This window comes from Eptatretus burgeri, chromosome 4, assembly GCF_056783735.1.
Source record: "Eptatretus burgeri isolate ZD-2024b chromosome 4, Ebu_testis_v1, whole genome shotgun sequence".
NCBI classification, from domain to species: Eukaryota; Metazoa; Chordata; class Myxini; order Myxiniformes; family Myxinidae; genus Eptatretus; species Eptatretus burgeri.
This window is the reverse complement of record NC_140964.1, coordinates 127,023,895-127,039,670: the sequence shown is the minus strand read 5'-3', so window position 1 is coordinate 127,039,670 and position 15,776 is coordinate 127,023,895. Positions and strand designations below refer to the sequence as shown.

The window sequence follows — 15,776 nt, the reverse complement described above, 5'->3', positions numbered from 1 at the left end:
GCACACCAGCGCGGCAATTCGCAAACTGCGCTCCTTTCCCCGTGACGTCATGGCAGCTGTTCGCGCTTCGCGCACCTCGTCCCTTCTCGGACCGTAACATCCGGCAGGGATTCCCCTCCTGCAGGATTCCAACCATACGTGCATCCACGACGTCACTGCACATCCCAAGCAAGCCTCGCTTTTCGAGGGATTCCCCACGTGAGTACATACATGTGCTCTGTTTGTCCGTAACCTGCGCCGCGGAATCCCTGATGACGTCACTCGCACCCCGAACCAGCGCGATTTCTCGCGCAAGCCGGGGCACGCGTAACGCATCGGGGAAGCCGCTTCGCGCGCTCTGCGAACAGAACACATGGCGCAGACCACATGGAGCTTTACACACATGCTCGCCTGGAGAACCCATCTGATCCAAATTCATATTTCCAGCCTAGCTTCTGTCCGTCCGTGGGATTGGCTTGCATCCACCGCGGGCATTTCCGGACCGGATTTAATTCGCGCAGGCGCGCAGGCAGCGGCCTCGTGCGAAGCACAGCACGGAACCCGCGCGCGCTGCTGTGCGAATCCGGCACGTTGACCAAAACAGCTACGGCCGCTACATGACCTTTGTCCCTCGTCTGGCGCCGTCTTCGTCGCCATTCAACGCACGCACTTCCACGTGCCATGACACTTACACACTTCCCCATGACACTTTCACCCGGACACGCGGTTGCGTGTTCTCGCATACCAACCGTCATCTCCCTTTCATACCACGACCTCACACACGCGGTTTCTTTCACACATGGCCTTTCACCTACGCTATGCACGCGTTTCAGCACACCTTTAACCACACACACTGGGACAATTACGCTGGAAATTCGCGCTACCACAAGCGCTCCCGGGGCCTCCATACCCCCCAAGCTCCGTGTGTACCCGTTCACAGCACTCGCCCCCTCTAACTCGCACGGAGCGACCGAACCCACCTCGTCGCGATTTGCTTCAAGGGGGCATATTCCCTCCCCTCGTTCCTGAAGAAGGCCATCCTGCTGCTTGCACCGGGTCACGACACATTCCCCAAGCTCCCCCTCATTGTCCCTCACTAACTCCATGTGTGTGTTCGTCTTTAGTTTCATCCAATTCACCCTCTATCTCCCGTGTCTCTGTTATTTCTTTTAATTCCTGCGTCTCCCTTTGTGTCTCTGTTAATTCCGTCACCTCATTCATTACCTCCGTTTCTTTCTGGCTCCATTTTCCTTCCCATTTGAGTCGTTCTTCCTCTCTGAGCCCCCTTAGTTGTTCATTATCTTTCTGGAGCTTTTCCATCTCTGTGGACTCCAACTTTGCTCTCTCCTCTCGTTGGTTAATTTCAAATTCATATTGTTTTTGTTTTCGACCCCACCGTCTCTCATGTTCTTCATTCTCCAATCTCATCGTTTCTTTCAATTGGCCGATCTCCTTTTCCCGTTTCATTCATCATTCTTTCACGATCTCCGCGTACTTCAACCTTGCTCTCTCCTATAGTCGTTCTTGTCCTTATTTTTGTTTCCTCCTCCACTGTCTCTCATGCTCTTCATTCTCCAATCTCATAGTTTCCTTCAATTGGCCAATCTCCTTTTCCTGTTTCATTCGTCGTTCTTTCACGATATTCGCGTACTTCAACCTTGTCTTTTCCTTCAGTTCTTGTCCTTTTGTTTCATTCCTTGTTCTTTTTTGTTTCTTCGCCCACTGTCTCTCTTGTTCCTCCTTCTCCAATCTCATTGTTTCCTTCATTACTCTTTCTTGAATCTCATTCTTTAATCCTGCTTCTGTTTCTAACTGTTCGATCTGCACAGTGTGGCTCCTTAACATTTCATTCTCCGTTCTCTTTCTTTCCTCTCTCAACATCCTCAGATCGTTTTGTAATCCCGTCTCTTTGTTTTGGTGTTTCCATAACTCAGAAGCTTTTTTTTTCTAATTCCTTTCTCATCTCCACACCTCTTTCACATTCTTCCTTCCTCATTTCATCCATTCTCTTGCTCATCTCCTCTAGTTGGTCAATTTCCAATTTGTGTTCTTTTTGTTTCCTATCCGCTTCTTCCCATAATTCCTCTCATCTCCGCACCTCTTTTGCAGTCTTCCTTCCTCATTTCGTCCACTGTCTTACCGTATTCCTTTAGTTTTTATCCCCAGCCGCGTGGCGGAAGGGGGATATTGTTGTCACCCAGGGCGTCCGGCTGTCCGTCCGTCCGTCCGGGCGTCAACATTTATAGCTGTGAGTGCGATAACTCATAAACTGTTCACCATATCGATTTGAAATTTGGGTCACACTTGTACCACCTGAAAAGGAAGAACCCTATTGATTTTGGGCATGGCCGGATCTAAGATGGCCGACTGGGGCGGCCATCTTGAAAAAAATGTTTTTTCGCCATATCGATTTGAAATTTGAGTCACACATGTACCACCTGAAAAATGAAGAACCCTATTGATTTTGGGCGTGGCCGGATCCAAGATGGCCGACTGGGGCGGCCATCTTGAAAAAAATGTTTTTTGTAATAAATGGAAAACCGCTTATCTGATTTCAATTATTTTTGGTTACTACGTTCCTCACCCCTGGGGAACTTTTTCGAGATGATGACCAAATGGTGTCTTGTTTCCAATTCACCTCTCATTATCTGGAATATGTTTGACCTTTTTCATTCAATTGCGGGGGATTCCCCATCTCTAATGATATATTTTTAATCCCCTGCCGCGTGGCGGAAGGGGGATATTGTTGTCACCCAGGGCGTCTGGCTGTCCGGCTGTCCGGCTGTCCGTCTGTCCGTCTGTCCGTCCGTCCGGGCGTCAACATTTATAGCTGTGAGTGCGATAACTCATAAACTGTTCACCATATCGATTTGAAATTTGGGTCACACATGTACCACCTGAAAAGGAAGAACCCTATTGATTTTGGGCGTGGCCGGATCCAAGATGGCTGACTGGGGCGGCCATCTTGAAATTTTTTTTTTGTAATAAATGGAAAACCACTTATCTGATTTCAATTATTTTTGGTTACTACGTTCCTCACCCCTGGGGAACTTTTTCGAGATGATGACCAAATGGTGTCTTGTTTCCAATTCACCTCCCTCATTATCTGGAATATGTATGACCTTTTTCATTCAATGGTGGGGGATTCCCCATCTCTGATGGTATATTTAGATATTTCTCTCTTCTTTTTATCTTCTGTTCTAAGCTTCCTCTTTTCTGATTGCCTGATCTTACCTTTTTCTTCAGTTGTTGCAATTTCAAATCGTGTTTCCGTTTTTCCTTTTTTTGCTTTGTTTTCCAGTCTTCCTCCAAGTTCTCTCTATCCCGGGCGTTACTAATTTGCTCCTCCTCTATTCTTTTGCTCAGTTTGCTCTTCTCATGTTCCAACTCATGGGTACTCCACTCTACTTCCCCCATTTCTCCCTGTAGTTCTTCGAACTGTCTTTACTTTTCCAATAATTCTTCCTTCCTTTGCTCCAGAGATTTCTCTCCTCTTTATATCTCCTGTTCCAGGCTCTCCCTTATCTGATTGCCTGATCTTGCCTCTTCCTTCAGTAGTTTCAATTCCAAACCTGATCAAACCTGATCACTGCCAAACCGACCAGACCAGACGAGTCGATCTCCGGCACCTCGAACCCGATCACTGCCAAGGCGACCAGACCAGACGAGTCAATTTTTTTGATATTTGGGAGGCATCCATTCATTGCGGATTTTCACTTTTCGCGGGGGGGGGGGGGTTTGGAATGTAACCCCCGTGATACATACATATACATACATACATACATACATACTTAACATAGAATTGCCTTCTTTAGTATAGTCGGATTAAAATGAGTACTTTTTTGGGGAAACTTAAGTTAGAATTTAATTGTAAAGATATATGTGCACACAATAATTTAATTTGAAACTAATTAAATAATGCAATGATCACAGACCATGGTTATATTGTTGTGGGTCAGTGTCGTATCTCTCTGGCGTATAAAGCTAATTTTATATTTACAATTTCAAGGTCTATGCCATTTCTCCTCTTCCGTCTTTTCTGTGTCGTCATAGTCAACATAGAAATTCCTCATCATGTTGCAAGTCGGTGTTGATTAATAATGTTAATGTTGATTCATACAAATGTTGCTAATTCATAATTAAACTAGCATAACCCACGCTCTGCGTGACATGTTGGGGTGGGTATGTTTGAGAAAGGAACTGATGCAGAGTATCGGTAGTAATTTTACTTTAATGCAGTAAGTGGAATACGATTTCACTGTTTCAGAACCATTTTATTTACTTTTTTGTACCATGCACCTCATATGGTCTTTGAGATAATGTAAGCCGAATATCACGTTACTCGAGCACAGAACAAAGTCGAAGATAGCACGACACGAAACCACAAACTCGGAAATAATATATAAGATAATGTGACATGCTTGTGGAAAGCAGTTTTCATTGACTTCTTGGTTTTGGATTCCTGTTTGTGCAGGGCTGTGCCTCCAGGAGCAGACATTGGCATCGCCCTCACGGCAAACCATTCGTGAAGAACATATTGTCATGTGCTATGAAAAGGCTGGAGACATTGCGCTGCTCTACTTGCAAGAGATGGAACGGGTCAGTGTCGAGCTACAAATAACTTCAGGTTTTATGGGACAAAATAATAAGTTGGCTTGTCGGAAAACAAAAATGTGGAGCAGCTTTGGAGAGGGTGGAGCAAAAAGTTATTTTCTCATACGTGCACTCCTGGTTGCCTTTCTCCCGCTCTGTAATGACTGAGTTTTTTTTGGTTGGTTGGTTGGTTGGTTAACTTCCTTGTGCTGTTTGGCATGCACATAAGGCTTCGAGGTGGTTTATCTGGCTCAGGGTTACAATCCTGGACAGGTCGCCACTCTGACGCAGGATACTCAACTGTTGATGCAGGAATTTGTAATTTGTTCAGGGTGCTGGTGATAGCTCACTTATTCTTCACAAAGAACACAGTGGGATCTTTATTATTTGACTTTGAGAAGATAAAACTAGTTCTCTTCCCCAGAGGCGTTGAGAATGGTGTGATGGTAACACCATTAAGTTCCGTTGGGGACAGTTTGCATAATGGATTGGTCCAAGTCCTCACCCATCACAAGGCTTCCCTGAAATTGAATGACTCTTCTGTGTGTGTTGACATTGCAATTGATTGCGTAGTGCTTTGTATGTGGGATGCAAGTCAATGTGTTGGTTGATGGTGTTTTCACAGGAGTACCAGGCCTCGATGATCTCACGGTTCACTCTTAATAATCCTGTGCCAAGGATAGTTGTCTTACTCCATGAGAACGTGTTGTGTTGTGTTGTGTTGTGTTGTGTTGTGTTGTGTTGTGTTGTGTGTTGCAACCAATGACAACCTCTCTTGTCGCCTTGTAGCACGTTGGTGTTCGGTTAGCTGTGTGGATAAGCATTTGGACGTTTGTCCAATGTATTTGGCTTCACAATCTTCACATGGGATGCTATAGATGACGTCATTTCTGCCAAATTTGTTCATCTCCAATGGACATAGTTCTTCTACCTTATACAAGAGCACCATTACCTGCAATAACCTTTAACTACAACATTATTTGTGTATGTATGTATGTATATATATTATATAATGTTGTAATTAACAAAGGTGACCACAGGTAATGGTGTTCTTGTATCAGCAACTACCTTCAAGCCTCTATGTGTCTACTAACTAATGCCATTTAGTCTCTGGACTCTTTGAGCTAAATTCTGCCTTCTTGCAATTAATCTTCGATGTGCACACAGCACCTTTAATGCATCAGTAGATTGTTTAGCTTTATGTAAAAGGATGGAACAAACTGATGATGTTGCTGCAAGGCCACCCACTGTTCCAAGCAAGCACCAGAAAGTGTTCTGCTCAAGTATAGAACCCAATAGCAAATGATGGTGTGTTTAAGGTGTGGTTTACATTGCAAAAGGTGAGGTACATACATTTTGTGGGTAGTTCCCAAAATCTTTCCCATTGATATTGCAAGCATGCCTCCAGATTCCCAAAGAAAAAAAACCATCAATGGTGCTCTGGTTATGTTTCAGGTAATTACCAGTAGCCAAAATCGCAGTCCGAGGCCTACTATGCTGGCTACTGAACAGGAGTTGGGCTGCTTCCTTGAGGTTGCACTGCAGAATGCTCAAATTTTTCACATCCGCAATGGGTATGTTTTTTATTTTTGTTTGTGATGAAAATATATTTCCTTGTACTGCTTTATATGTTTTTGTCTTGACTGTCTAACTTCTGTCACCATTTCCATTTTTGATTTGACCAAGATCTTTTTGTTGGACGGTTGACATAAATATGGTTCTTCATGGTTGCTAGTTTTCCATAACAATCTAAGTGCATTTTGGCCTCCACTACGAGGTTGTACACATTTCACAAGCTGAAGATATCTGCTGAATAGTTTTTACTCCATAACATGCTGCCGCTGAAGCGGCCCTCAACAAAGGCAAAAATGTAGAACTTGTCCAAGGTTTTAGCCTCTGCTTTTCAAAAGCTACCATGGGATCATTAATTTCAACAAGGAAATGCTGGCAGATTGAACAACCCACTTTCATGTCCCCTCTGAGAAATGACATACTCATTGAGGAAACACCCTGCCTTCAAAGCACCAGGATGAAAGTTTATTATAGGATCAGAAATAAAACAGACTAGACAGCTCAAAGGTGAGTCTGATAGCTCTGAGATATCTTGCCAGCCCTTGCACCTTTTTACTATTTTCTACTATAATACAGGTTGTGTGGCTGTAGCTGTGTTGCCAATATTCACTCGTCGATTGGCCGTGGCACTGATCAATTGGATGTGACCGTTTTTCCTAGCATCGTTATGAACCTCCGCCATCTTCAAAGATGGATGGAGGTTACTGTTTTCACCCCTTTCTGTTTGTTTGTTTGTTTGTTTGTGAACAGTACTACGGAAAAACTCCTCGACGGATTTCGACGAAACTTGGTGGGGGGGGGGGGGTTAGGTATGGTCCAAGGATCATGCCATTAAATTTTGGACTTTGTCCCCCCCCCAAAAAAAAAATTGTTAGAGAAAAAAAAATTATTTTTTTGCATTTCTACATGTTTTAAGTGATTTCCAACCCCCCCAAAAAATCTAGAGAAAATTTTTTTTTGTATTTCTACATGTTTTAAGTGATTTCCACCCCCCCCTGCAAAAAAAAATTGTTAGAGAAAAACAATTTTTTGCAACTTTTTTTTTTCAACAAAATTTCGATTTCTTTTAATTTTTTTTTGCATTTCTACATGTTTTAAGTGATTTCCAACCCCCCCCCCCCAAAAAAAAATGTTGGCGAAAAGAACTATAACTGTCCGCACTGTTGACATCATCTGTCTATAATTCCAGCAGTGTGTGTGTGTGTGTGTGTGTGTGTGTGTGTGTGTGTGTGTGTGTGGGTGGGTGTGTGTGTGTATGGGTGTGTGTGTGTGTGTGTGTGAGAGTGTGTGTGTGTGTGTGTGTGTGTGTGTGTGTGTGTGTGTGTGTGTGTGTGTGTGTGTGTGACCGCTGTTTCTCGACAACCTCTGGTCCGACCTAATTGAAACTTGCCAGGTATATTGCTGGGGACCTGAGGATGTGCCTTTTCAAGGTTTGATATTAATCAGACAAGCGCTTCCCAAGTTATGGCCATTTATTTACCAAACCAATGGCAAGACACGTTGTTGCGTGGGCGTGGCCGATGGGGAAGGGAAGCACAGCCACGTTCCCCATTACGGGTTACAACGTACGGGCTTCCGGAGAGTGATGACTTCGTGTATTCTAATAATTTCTCGATTTCTTATGCGCATTTATCGATAAACACAATGGCCCAAGTTATGATCGTTTTCATATTAGACGGTGTATAAATTTCGGGAACATCAGAGTGCTGGTATGCTCCGAACCAGGAAGTAAATTTTTTCTCTCTCTTCTCTTCTCTTCTCTTTTTGTTTTTCCTTGCCACGACATTGCGAAAAGGTAAAATACATTGGCGCTAATTGAATAATTGGGTATTAAAAATAAATTGCGAATAATCGTAACTGCGAATAATGTCGAACTTCCGGGTCACGCACGTACGGGCACGTGAGAGCGAAGAAACGGCCTGTGTTGTTTATTTATTTATTTGTTTATTTATTTATTTATTATTATATTTTTATGGGCACGTACTCGTATTTAATGAATAAGATATAAGGTTTACTTGAGTGACCCAGCAGTATTGGCGGCGGAGGTTTTGCACTCTCCCGAGTGCTCCCTCTATTGTTTGTGTCTGTTGTTGTCATGTCTATTGCTATCGCCTCTGCGCATCAGCAAACAATGGTCCATCTCTGTGGTGCGGAAAATCACATGCTTTTCCCACCTCATGTTTCCTCACCTCTCACAGTGGTTATTAGAATATTGCTGATTGTCAAGCGGTGTCTTTATCGCTCGCTTTCCTCACCTCTCACAGCGGTGATTACAATGTTGGTGATTTCATATGTTCTGATCAATAATGTTTCTTTCATAAATGACAAAATGTATTAAGTGCATTCACAAGACAGTCACAGCACATTGCTCAATGAAGATGGCTTGACACGGGTACTCCTGTCCAAAGGGCGTGGGTGCCCGCTGGTGGTATTAATAGGTAACTGAGTAGCAATTTTATTGGCTTCACGTTGACATTGCTCAAAGTTGTGACCAACAGAGATTCGAATGTTTTATAAAAAAATTAATGAAGTTGCTATTTCTCCTGTGTTAGCAGAGATAAAGCCATAGCAGCTCATGGAAATAACGCATCACTCCAATGGTAGTGTATGATCACAGTTTTACTGTCAATGTGACACAAGCATTCATTGTCTTTGTTTTCTTATTGCTTGTCGTTAATGCTTTCGGCATTGTCTATCCCCATGCGTTGATTTTGAACATTCACCTACATTGTAACCAAATATGAGAGAATCCTCATCTTTTCTTCTTGCAGGAATGTGATACGTGGGGTTGGAAGGTTTCGAAAAATCCTTCGTGCTGTTGAAACACGCACAACGCAGAACCTTCGCATGGTCAGTGTCTCACCGATTTATGTTTTCTTCCAGCTTGTACCTCACACAAAACAGCATTTGTGGTTTACTTGTAACCTTATGGTGATGAGGCAACCTCAGTGATAAACAACCAAGACGACTCATGTGCTGTATTCGTTACAGTGGCAGATTGCTTAAAACTGAGCTATGTTTAAAAGGTCAAACATCCCATGATAACCAGCTCTGCCTGTTTTGCCGCATTGTGTTAGCGATTGAAGCATATCCATGCAATGTTCTTGGTACTTTAAAGAATCATTTGTCTTGATGCAGAAACTGCATGATTCCTCTGACTAACTGAGTGGACAAAATTGTACTTCACTGTTGCAAGGTTTGCTCATTCAAGCTTATGTAGGACATGGCTGCTGGATTCATCATTTCTGGTGAGTATGGCTGTGTCGCTGATGTGCCTGCTATCAGCTGAGGCTGGAATTTTGCTTGGGTACCAGTGACAACTCGCTTACTCTTTGTTGAAGTGATTCGCCCATAATTTTATCATCCACCAGCAAATGCTAGCAGACTGGTCCTCATCTTGATGTCGGTCGAAGGGATGGTACACTCATCTCAGATCAGGTCACTCCACCTAGTCCATGCTGCTCTTACTCGTTCAACAGTGGATGGAGGATGTCAATGTCAGAATATCAGATGTCAGAAATGAAATCAGGGCCAACTCTCTGGACATACATCATCCTTTTGATCCAGTCTGGCACCTTGGGTTGCTCTCCAAAGTCTCTGCTTATGGCATTCAAGGCCAACTCCACACATAGCTTCCTGACTTCCTCTACTCTCGTAGCCAACGTATGTTACTCAAGGAATCCTTTCATCTCTTCTCACTATCAAGGCTGGAGTGCCCCAAGGCAGTCTGGGCACAGTCCAATTCCTAATCTTCATCAACAATCTTTCTGACTCTCTCAAAAATCCCCTTAATGTATTTGCTGACCACTCCACCCTGTGCTGTGACATCCCTCTTCCTTCAGATTGGCAGGCTACAGCCTCTTCCCTCTTTTTAGACATTGACAAAATCATAAACTGGTCAAACACTTGGAATATATTTTGCACTCAAGACAAATCTCTCCTCTCTCCTCTCTCTCCTCTCTCTCCTCTCTCTCCTCTCTCTCCTCTCTCTCCTCTCTCCTCTCTCCTCTCTCCTCTCTCCTCTCTCCTCGGTGTCACTACCATTCATTATCTCTCTTGGGCAAACCACATTTTGCAGTTGGCCTCCAAAGCCAGCTGCTGACCATGCATCCTCTGTCATATAAAGTCCTTCATTGGCATACTTGAACTCCTATCCACCTACAATGCCTTCATTTGCAGCTTTATGGAGTACTGCTCTCCCCTCTGCGACGGCTTCCCTGCCTCACATCTTGCTCAGCTTGATGCCGTGGAAACCAAGGCCTTTAAGATTATTGGAATCTCCCATGATGAAGCTGAATCTATGGGCTTACTACTTTCCAAATGCAGACAGGTCAGAGGTCTGTGTCTTCGACCACTTCCTTTCTGGTCTTGCACCCTCTGCTCTTTCCGTGCTTTGTCCACTTCTCCACCCCCCCCCCCCCCAATGTTTCTGCAGAGTGCACGCAGTCCACCATCAATCCCCTTCTAGAAAAGTTCCCAAAATCCAGAATCACTGCTCACCTTCACTTATTTGTTCCTTTGTTTTTCGCTCGCCTGTTCGAAGAACAGAGAGCTAGAGCGATACCCCCGGCATGAGTGTCAGCGTGAGCGTGAAAATGTTAAAGTTTTTGGTGCAAGTTATTTTTACAGTGCGTGCGCTGTATACAATTGCACCGAGTTTGAAATGTCCCCGGTGTGTACCACGTCTCCGGTGTCCCCTGTCCCCCTGCCCCCCCCCCCACTTGCCTCAAGACAGCCAATGACGGCCGTCCGGTAGATGCAGTGCGTAACCTAGACGGAAATAGCGAGACTTGACGGAAATACCCGAGTATTTCAATGGAAATTTGTGAAACTAATGTGTTATACATGTGAAAACCAATTAATTTATTGCTTGACGGGAAAAAACCAAGAAACGCGCCCCTCTCATGTACGAATGAACGAAAGACGTCATTTCCGCCCACCATCGCATTTCGCGCCGAAAGACGTCATTTCCGCCCACCATCGCATTTCGCGCCGATCGCCGAATGCTGAAAGCTAAGTTCTTCTTTGCCATCATTCTTTTGCGCCCTCCTGCCACGCTGTATTGAACGATTTCATTCCTTCTGTTATATATGTAAGGTGCTTATCACAATAATAACAAGATTTTTACGTTTCAAATATTAAGTACACTTTTTAATTGTTTTTCAAATGAAAAGGCATAGATTGCATATTTTAACATTAGTGTACTCATGTGCTTCACCACACACGCTGTATTGAAGGATTTCACTTGTTTCCTTTCTCATGTTTTTATCTACCACACTATTTTTTATACGTCGGATATATATATATATATATATATATATATATATATATATATATATATATATATATATATATATATATATATATATATATATATATATATATATATATATATATATATATATATATATATATATATATATATATATATCGCGGCGTATTGTGTGATACCGTCTGTCCGTCTGATGTCTGTCTGTCTGTCTGTCCGTCCGTTCCTGTCCGCACTCTAACTCCCAAAGTTTTCAACTTTCACGTTTCATATTTGGTACATAGGTACAAACTGTAGAGACGGTGTTTCGCGACATACATTTGTCATCTAAAGTGGTTGACATGGCAATCAGGATGCTGTTTTCCATCCGTTCCTGTCCGCACTCTAACTCCCAAAGTTTTCAACTTTCACGTTTCATATTTGGTACATAGGTACAAACTGTGGAGACGGTGTTTCGCGACATACATTTGTCATCTAAAGTGGTTGACATGGCAATCAGGATGCTGTTTTCCATCCGTTCCTGTCCGCACTCTAACTCCCAAAGTTTTTAACTTTCACGTTTCATATTTGGTACATAGGTACAGACTGTGGAGACGGTGTCATGACATACATTCGTCATCTAAAGTGGTTGCCATGGCAACCAGCATGCTGTTTTCCATGTTGTAGCACAATTCTGTATATACCTTCTTGTTCGGGCGTATATTGTGCTCACTTGCGCTCTTGTTACTGATGACAATATACAAATACATATATTGCTTTAAAATTATTTGGATCAGACTTCACTTCAATGCTTTATAAAAAAATATTAATTATTGGAAGATTCTTTTAAAAACGATAAATGTATAAACAGGCGAGCATTGGGTGGCTTTGACACCAACTCTGGTTTCGCCAGCTGTGGAACCAAGTTCCACATTCTCTTCAATACTCATTCTTCCCTCCAAGTCTTCAAGACAGCTGTTCTCCACCATCTCAGATCATTCCCAATCCAAAGCCATGATCTTTACTACCCCTGTTTACCCACCCCCTTCCAAATTTACAGTTTTCCTTTCCTGAGAGTTTGCTTCTGTATCCATCTTGTCTATCCTCATGCATTCTCCCCAACACCCCACTCCTTCCTATATCCATTATTTGTCCAAGTCTCTCTATATTTTGTCCTTCAACTCTGCTGTTCGTATCCCACCTCTCTCTACTGTTGCTTTTGTTCCATTACCTCCTAATCCGTTCAGTGTTCTAGATCTTCCATGAGCCTTGACTTTGTATACAAAAAAGCCAAGGAGGAAAGAGTGCAATTGAACCTTCTCCGGAAGGCAATATGGCAAATGGAAGAAAAGAAGTAAGGTGGGCAGAAAGTCTTTATTTTAGGAGTTGAAGCAGGAGATGGTTACTTGAAGAATGTGTACACCCTGCAGTAGCTGTGTGGGGTAGGAGGGCTAATGGAATAGAGGGTGCCAGACTGGAGGAGAGGCCTTAAAAAACAGAGCTATCACCAACTTCTCTGCAGTGTGAGAGAAACAGGTCTTGTACTTTGGCCTCATTACCAGAGATGCTAATATTGTTGAGAGCAGGGGCACAACCGTACTTTTCCTAAAATGGGGCTCAGGTTACCTTTGAAGCAGCAGAGGTACAGACAATACTGCAGTACAAAATAATGGCGTTTGTGCAAGAGTGTTCTGTTCTGCTCTTGCATATGGCAGCTTGGCTGCCAGGCTAGCTCTCATTTCTTGGAAGCACGGCTGTGTCCCTCTACCAGTACACTGGTACTCATTTTACCGACCTCAGAAGGACGATAGGCTGAGTCAACCCCACCTGGTGTTAATTCACCAGCCAACGGGGCTCAAACTCAGGACCCGAAGATCCTAAGCCAGCCACCCTCGCCAAGAAGCCAACATCAGGCTTGTGCAAGAGTGTCAATCATAGGCTCTACCGAGATGTGCCTTCTCTAATGCACTCACTGCAAGTTTTGCTATTCCAGTCATTTGATTTTTCTCCCATAGTTGAACGTGCATATCTCCGAATTTATTGGAGAGTGCTTAGTGATCTCTCTGCTGTAGCAGTCGATACTGGCAACAGAGCCATAATTTTCAGTATTTTGGAGATATTTGGATTGATTGTGGTGTTTCAGTGAATCTGTGTTTCCATTGCATTCTGTGGCATTTCTTCTGCTGAAACATTTGCCCTTTTGAAGTGCCACCTGTCAACTCCAGCACCAACCATAGTGGGCTTTGCCACACCTGACTGAGATACCAACAATGACGTAAAATCATTGCCTCAGAAGAGCAAGTTACTGTGCCTTTAAAAAAAACAAACACGTCCAACTAACTTATCGTACAGGAGCGCAACTCGAATGATTAACTTGTTCAAAACCCAAAGATCCAAGAATATCATTAATTTGCATTTTTAACCAACCCATGTTTAGGTTTTGGAGAAAGAGCGGATACACAAATGCAGACGGAGCAAATTCCATTGTTACATAGAGCGTAAAATGTCTGTTGCCAACTTTCACAGATTCATACCACAGTAAAATTTAATATTTTGTCCTCCTAGATCCTGTGACTATATACTTTTAACAAAACACATTTCCATTTGCAAATCAATCGCAACTTCTAAAATACGCAATCTCTTCCCTGAACTAGCTCCATTGTTCAATCTTCAGAAGAGTCGGTCAGGTTTTAAAAGCAACAAGCACCAAAGATTTCCACATCTCGTGTAAATCCACAAAACGGCATCAAGTCGATTCAGAGATGACGAAGTCGAGATATGGCACAAAAATTGATTGCCGGTACAAATGTTCTAGCACCTTCTGTTGATTAGTTGCTGCAATGGTCAACACCTGCTTGCCTTGGAATGATTACAGGAATGTTCAGCTCTTCTCTCATGATAATTGCTTTGGTGATGATGGATCTAAATATGCTTGCATCACTTGAAAAAAAAATCGAATTGCGAACTTCTTCGACTTGCTGATTAGCAACAAACATCTCCAGATTTGTTTTTTGTAGTTCTCTAAACAATGGCAGGACAATGGCAAACAGGACTCTAAATGGTTTCTGTGACTGTCATGGTGACAATCGTGAATATTGCTCAAGGAACTTAACAAGGTTTGAGCTTTGAGGGCAGTTTCCCTATGTGGCATGCTTTTCATCGAGTCAAGAGCATCAGTTATAGCCATCAATAGTTCCATAAACAGAACCACACCATCACGGCGCTCCACCCTCCGTGTTTCACACGTGGGATTGAGTCTTGAGTGGCCAGCAGCTGGAGTTTCCTTTTTAATTGTCTTGCGTAAAACATTGGACAACTGCTGATCACCAAAATTAAGACCTGATTTCTGTAATGTGTGTGTATATAGCTCATGAGTATTTTTGTTTGAACACAACGGTGCATGCCTCTCGTCGTGCTGACTCCTTCTTAGCCTTAGCTTCTGTAATTCTTCATGGCTTAATTTGAGATTTCTCAGGGGACAAGCCAGAGCCAGTTATATCAGCCGCATCAATGTGGGATAAAAATGTTCATCTATTGTGTCCTTGTGAACGTAGTGGAGAGTGAAACTCAGCTGCATCATTTCTGATAAGTCTGTTGTTTCATCAGTGTGCACCGAAAATCCATCCATCCATCGGGCCCATACTCTGTGCAGAGCGTTGGTGCTGCATAAGCAGTCTCCTTGGCTATTGGGTACAATCCTGGACCGGTCGCCACTCCAACACAGGATACCAGCAAGCTGGCACTCATTTTGCCGACCTCAGAAGGATGACAGGCAGTCAACCCGACCTGGTATTAATTCAACAGCCGAGCAGGATTTGAACTCAGGATCCTCAGATCCCAAGCCCATCACCCTAACCATTAAGCCAACACCAGGCAAACCGAAAATAAGGCAGCTATAAAATAACATCAGCAATTACAAACAGCACTCAGTTGAGCGCATACCAGGCTGAACAGTTAATGTTTTGTATCCCACTGATAGGCTGAATCCAGATCTTCACTAAAATTGTATCAATTAGTCTTTGTCACCCACCCAACCTGTACACCAAGTTTTGGCCGAATCCATCCATAACATTTTGAGATATCCTGCTCACAGACAGACAGTGGTGAAAACGTAACCTCCGTCTTCTTCCGTCTACCCATGCCCCATAATTGTGATACCCTCTGAAAGGCAGCTCTTCACAGCCACAAAACTCAATGGTCTTGATGATGTGGACCGGTTAGTTTGTCAGGGGACTCCCGAACCTACCGAGTTTCTGCTCGCTTCTTGTAAGCCAGGTGCAAATGAAACGTAGAACTTATAAAATCCACTGGGTTGTGCAGCACCGTATGTGAGCAACGGATACTGCAGTAGCCATTTGTGCTAAAAAGGGCGTTTCAGTTTCTT

At 43.3% G+C, this 15,776-nt stretch overlaps 1 protein-coding gene across 2 annotated transcripts in view; it reads left to right on the top strand.

Moving 5' to 3' along the window:
* The window catches only part of LOC147029063 (tetratricopeptide repeat protein 7B-like), a 251,547-nt gene that overhangs the window by 76,495 nt on the left and 159,276 nt on the right, over positions 1-15,776 (top strand). For both annotated transcript variants that reach the window (XM_085879989.1, XM_085879990.1), the window contains exons 4-6: positions 4,454-4,578; positions 6,028-6,146; positions 8,916-8,994. In XM_085879989.1, the coding sequence (XP_085736115.1) occupies positions 4,454-4,578; positions 6,028-6,146; positions 8,916-8,994 (323 nt within the window). The remainder of the gene's footprint in view (positions 1-4,453; positions 4,579-6,027; positions 6,147-8,915; positions 8,995-15,776) is intronic.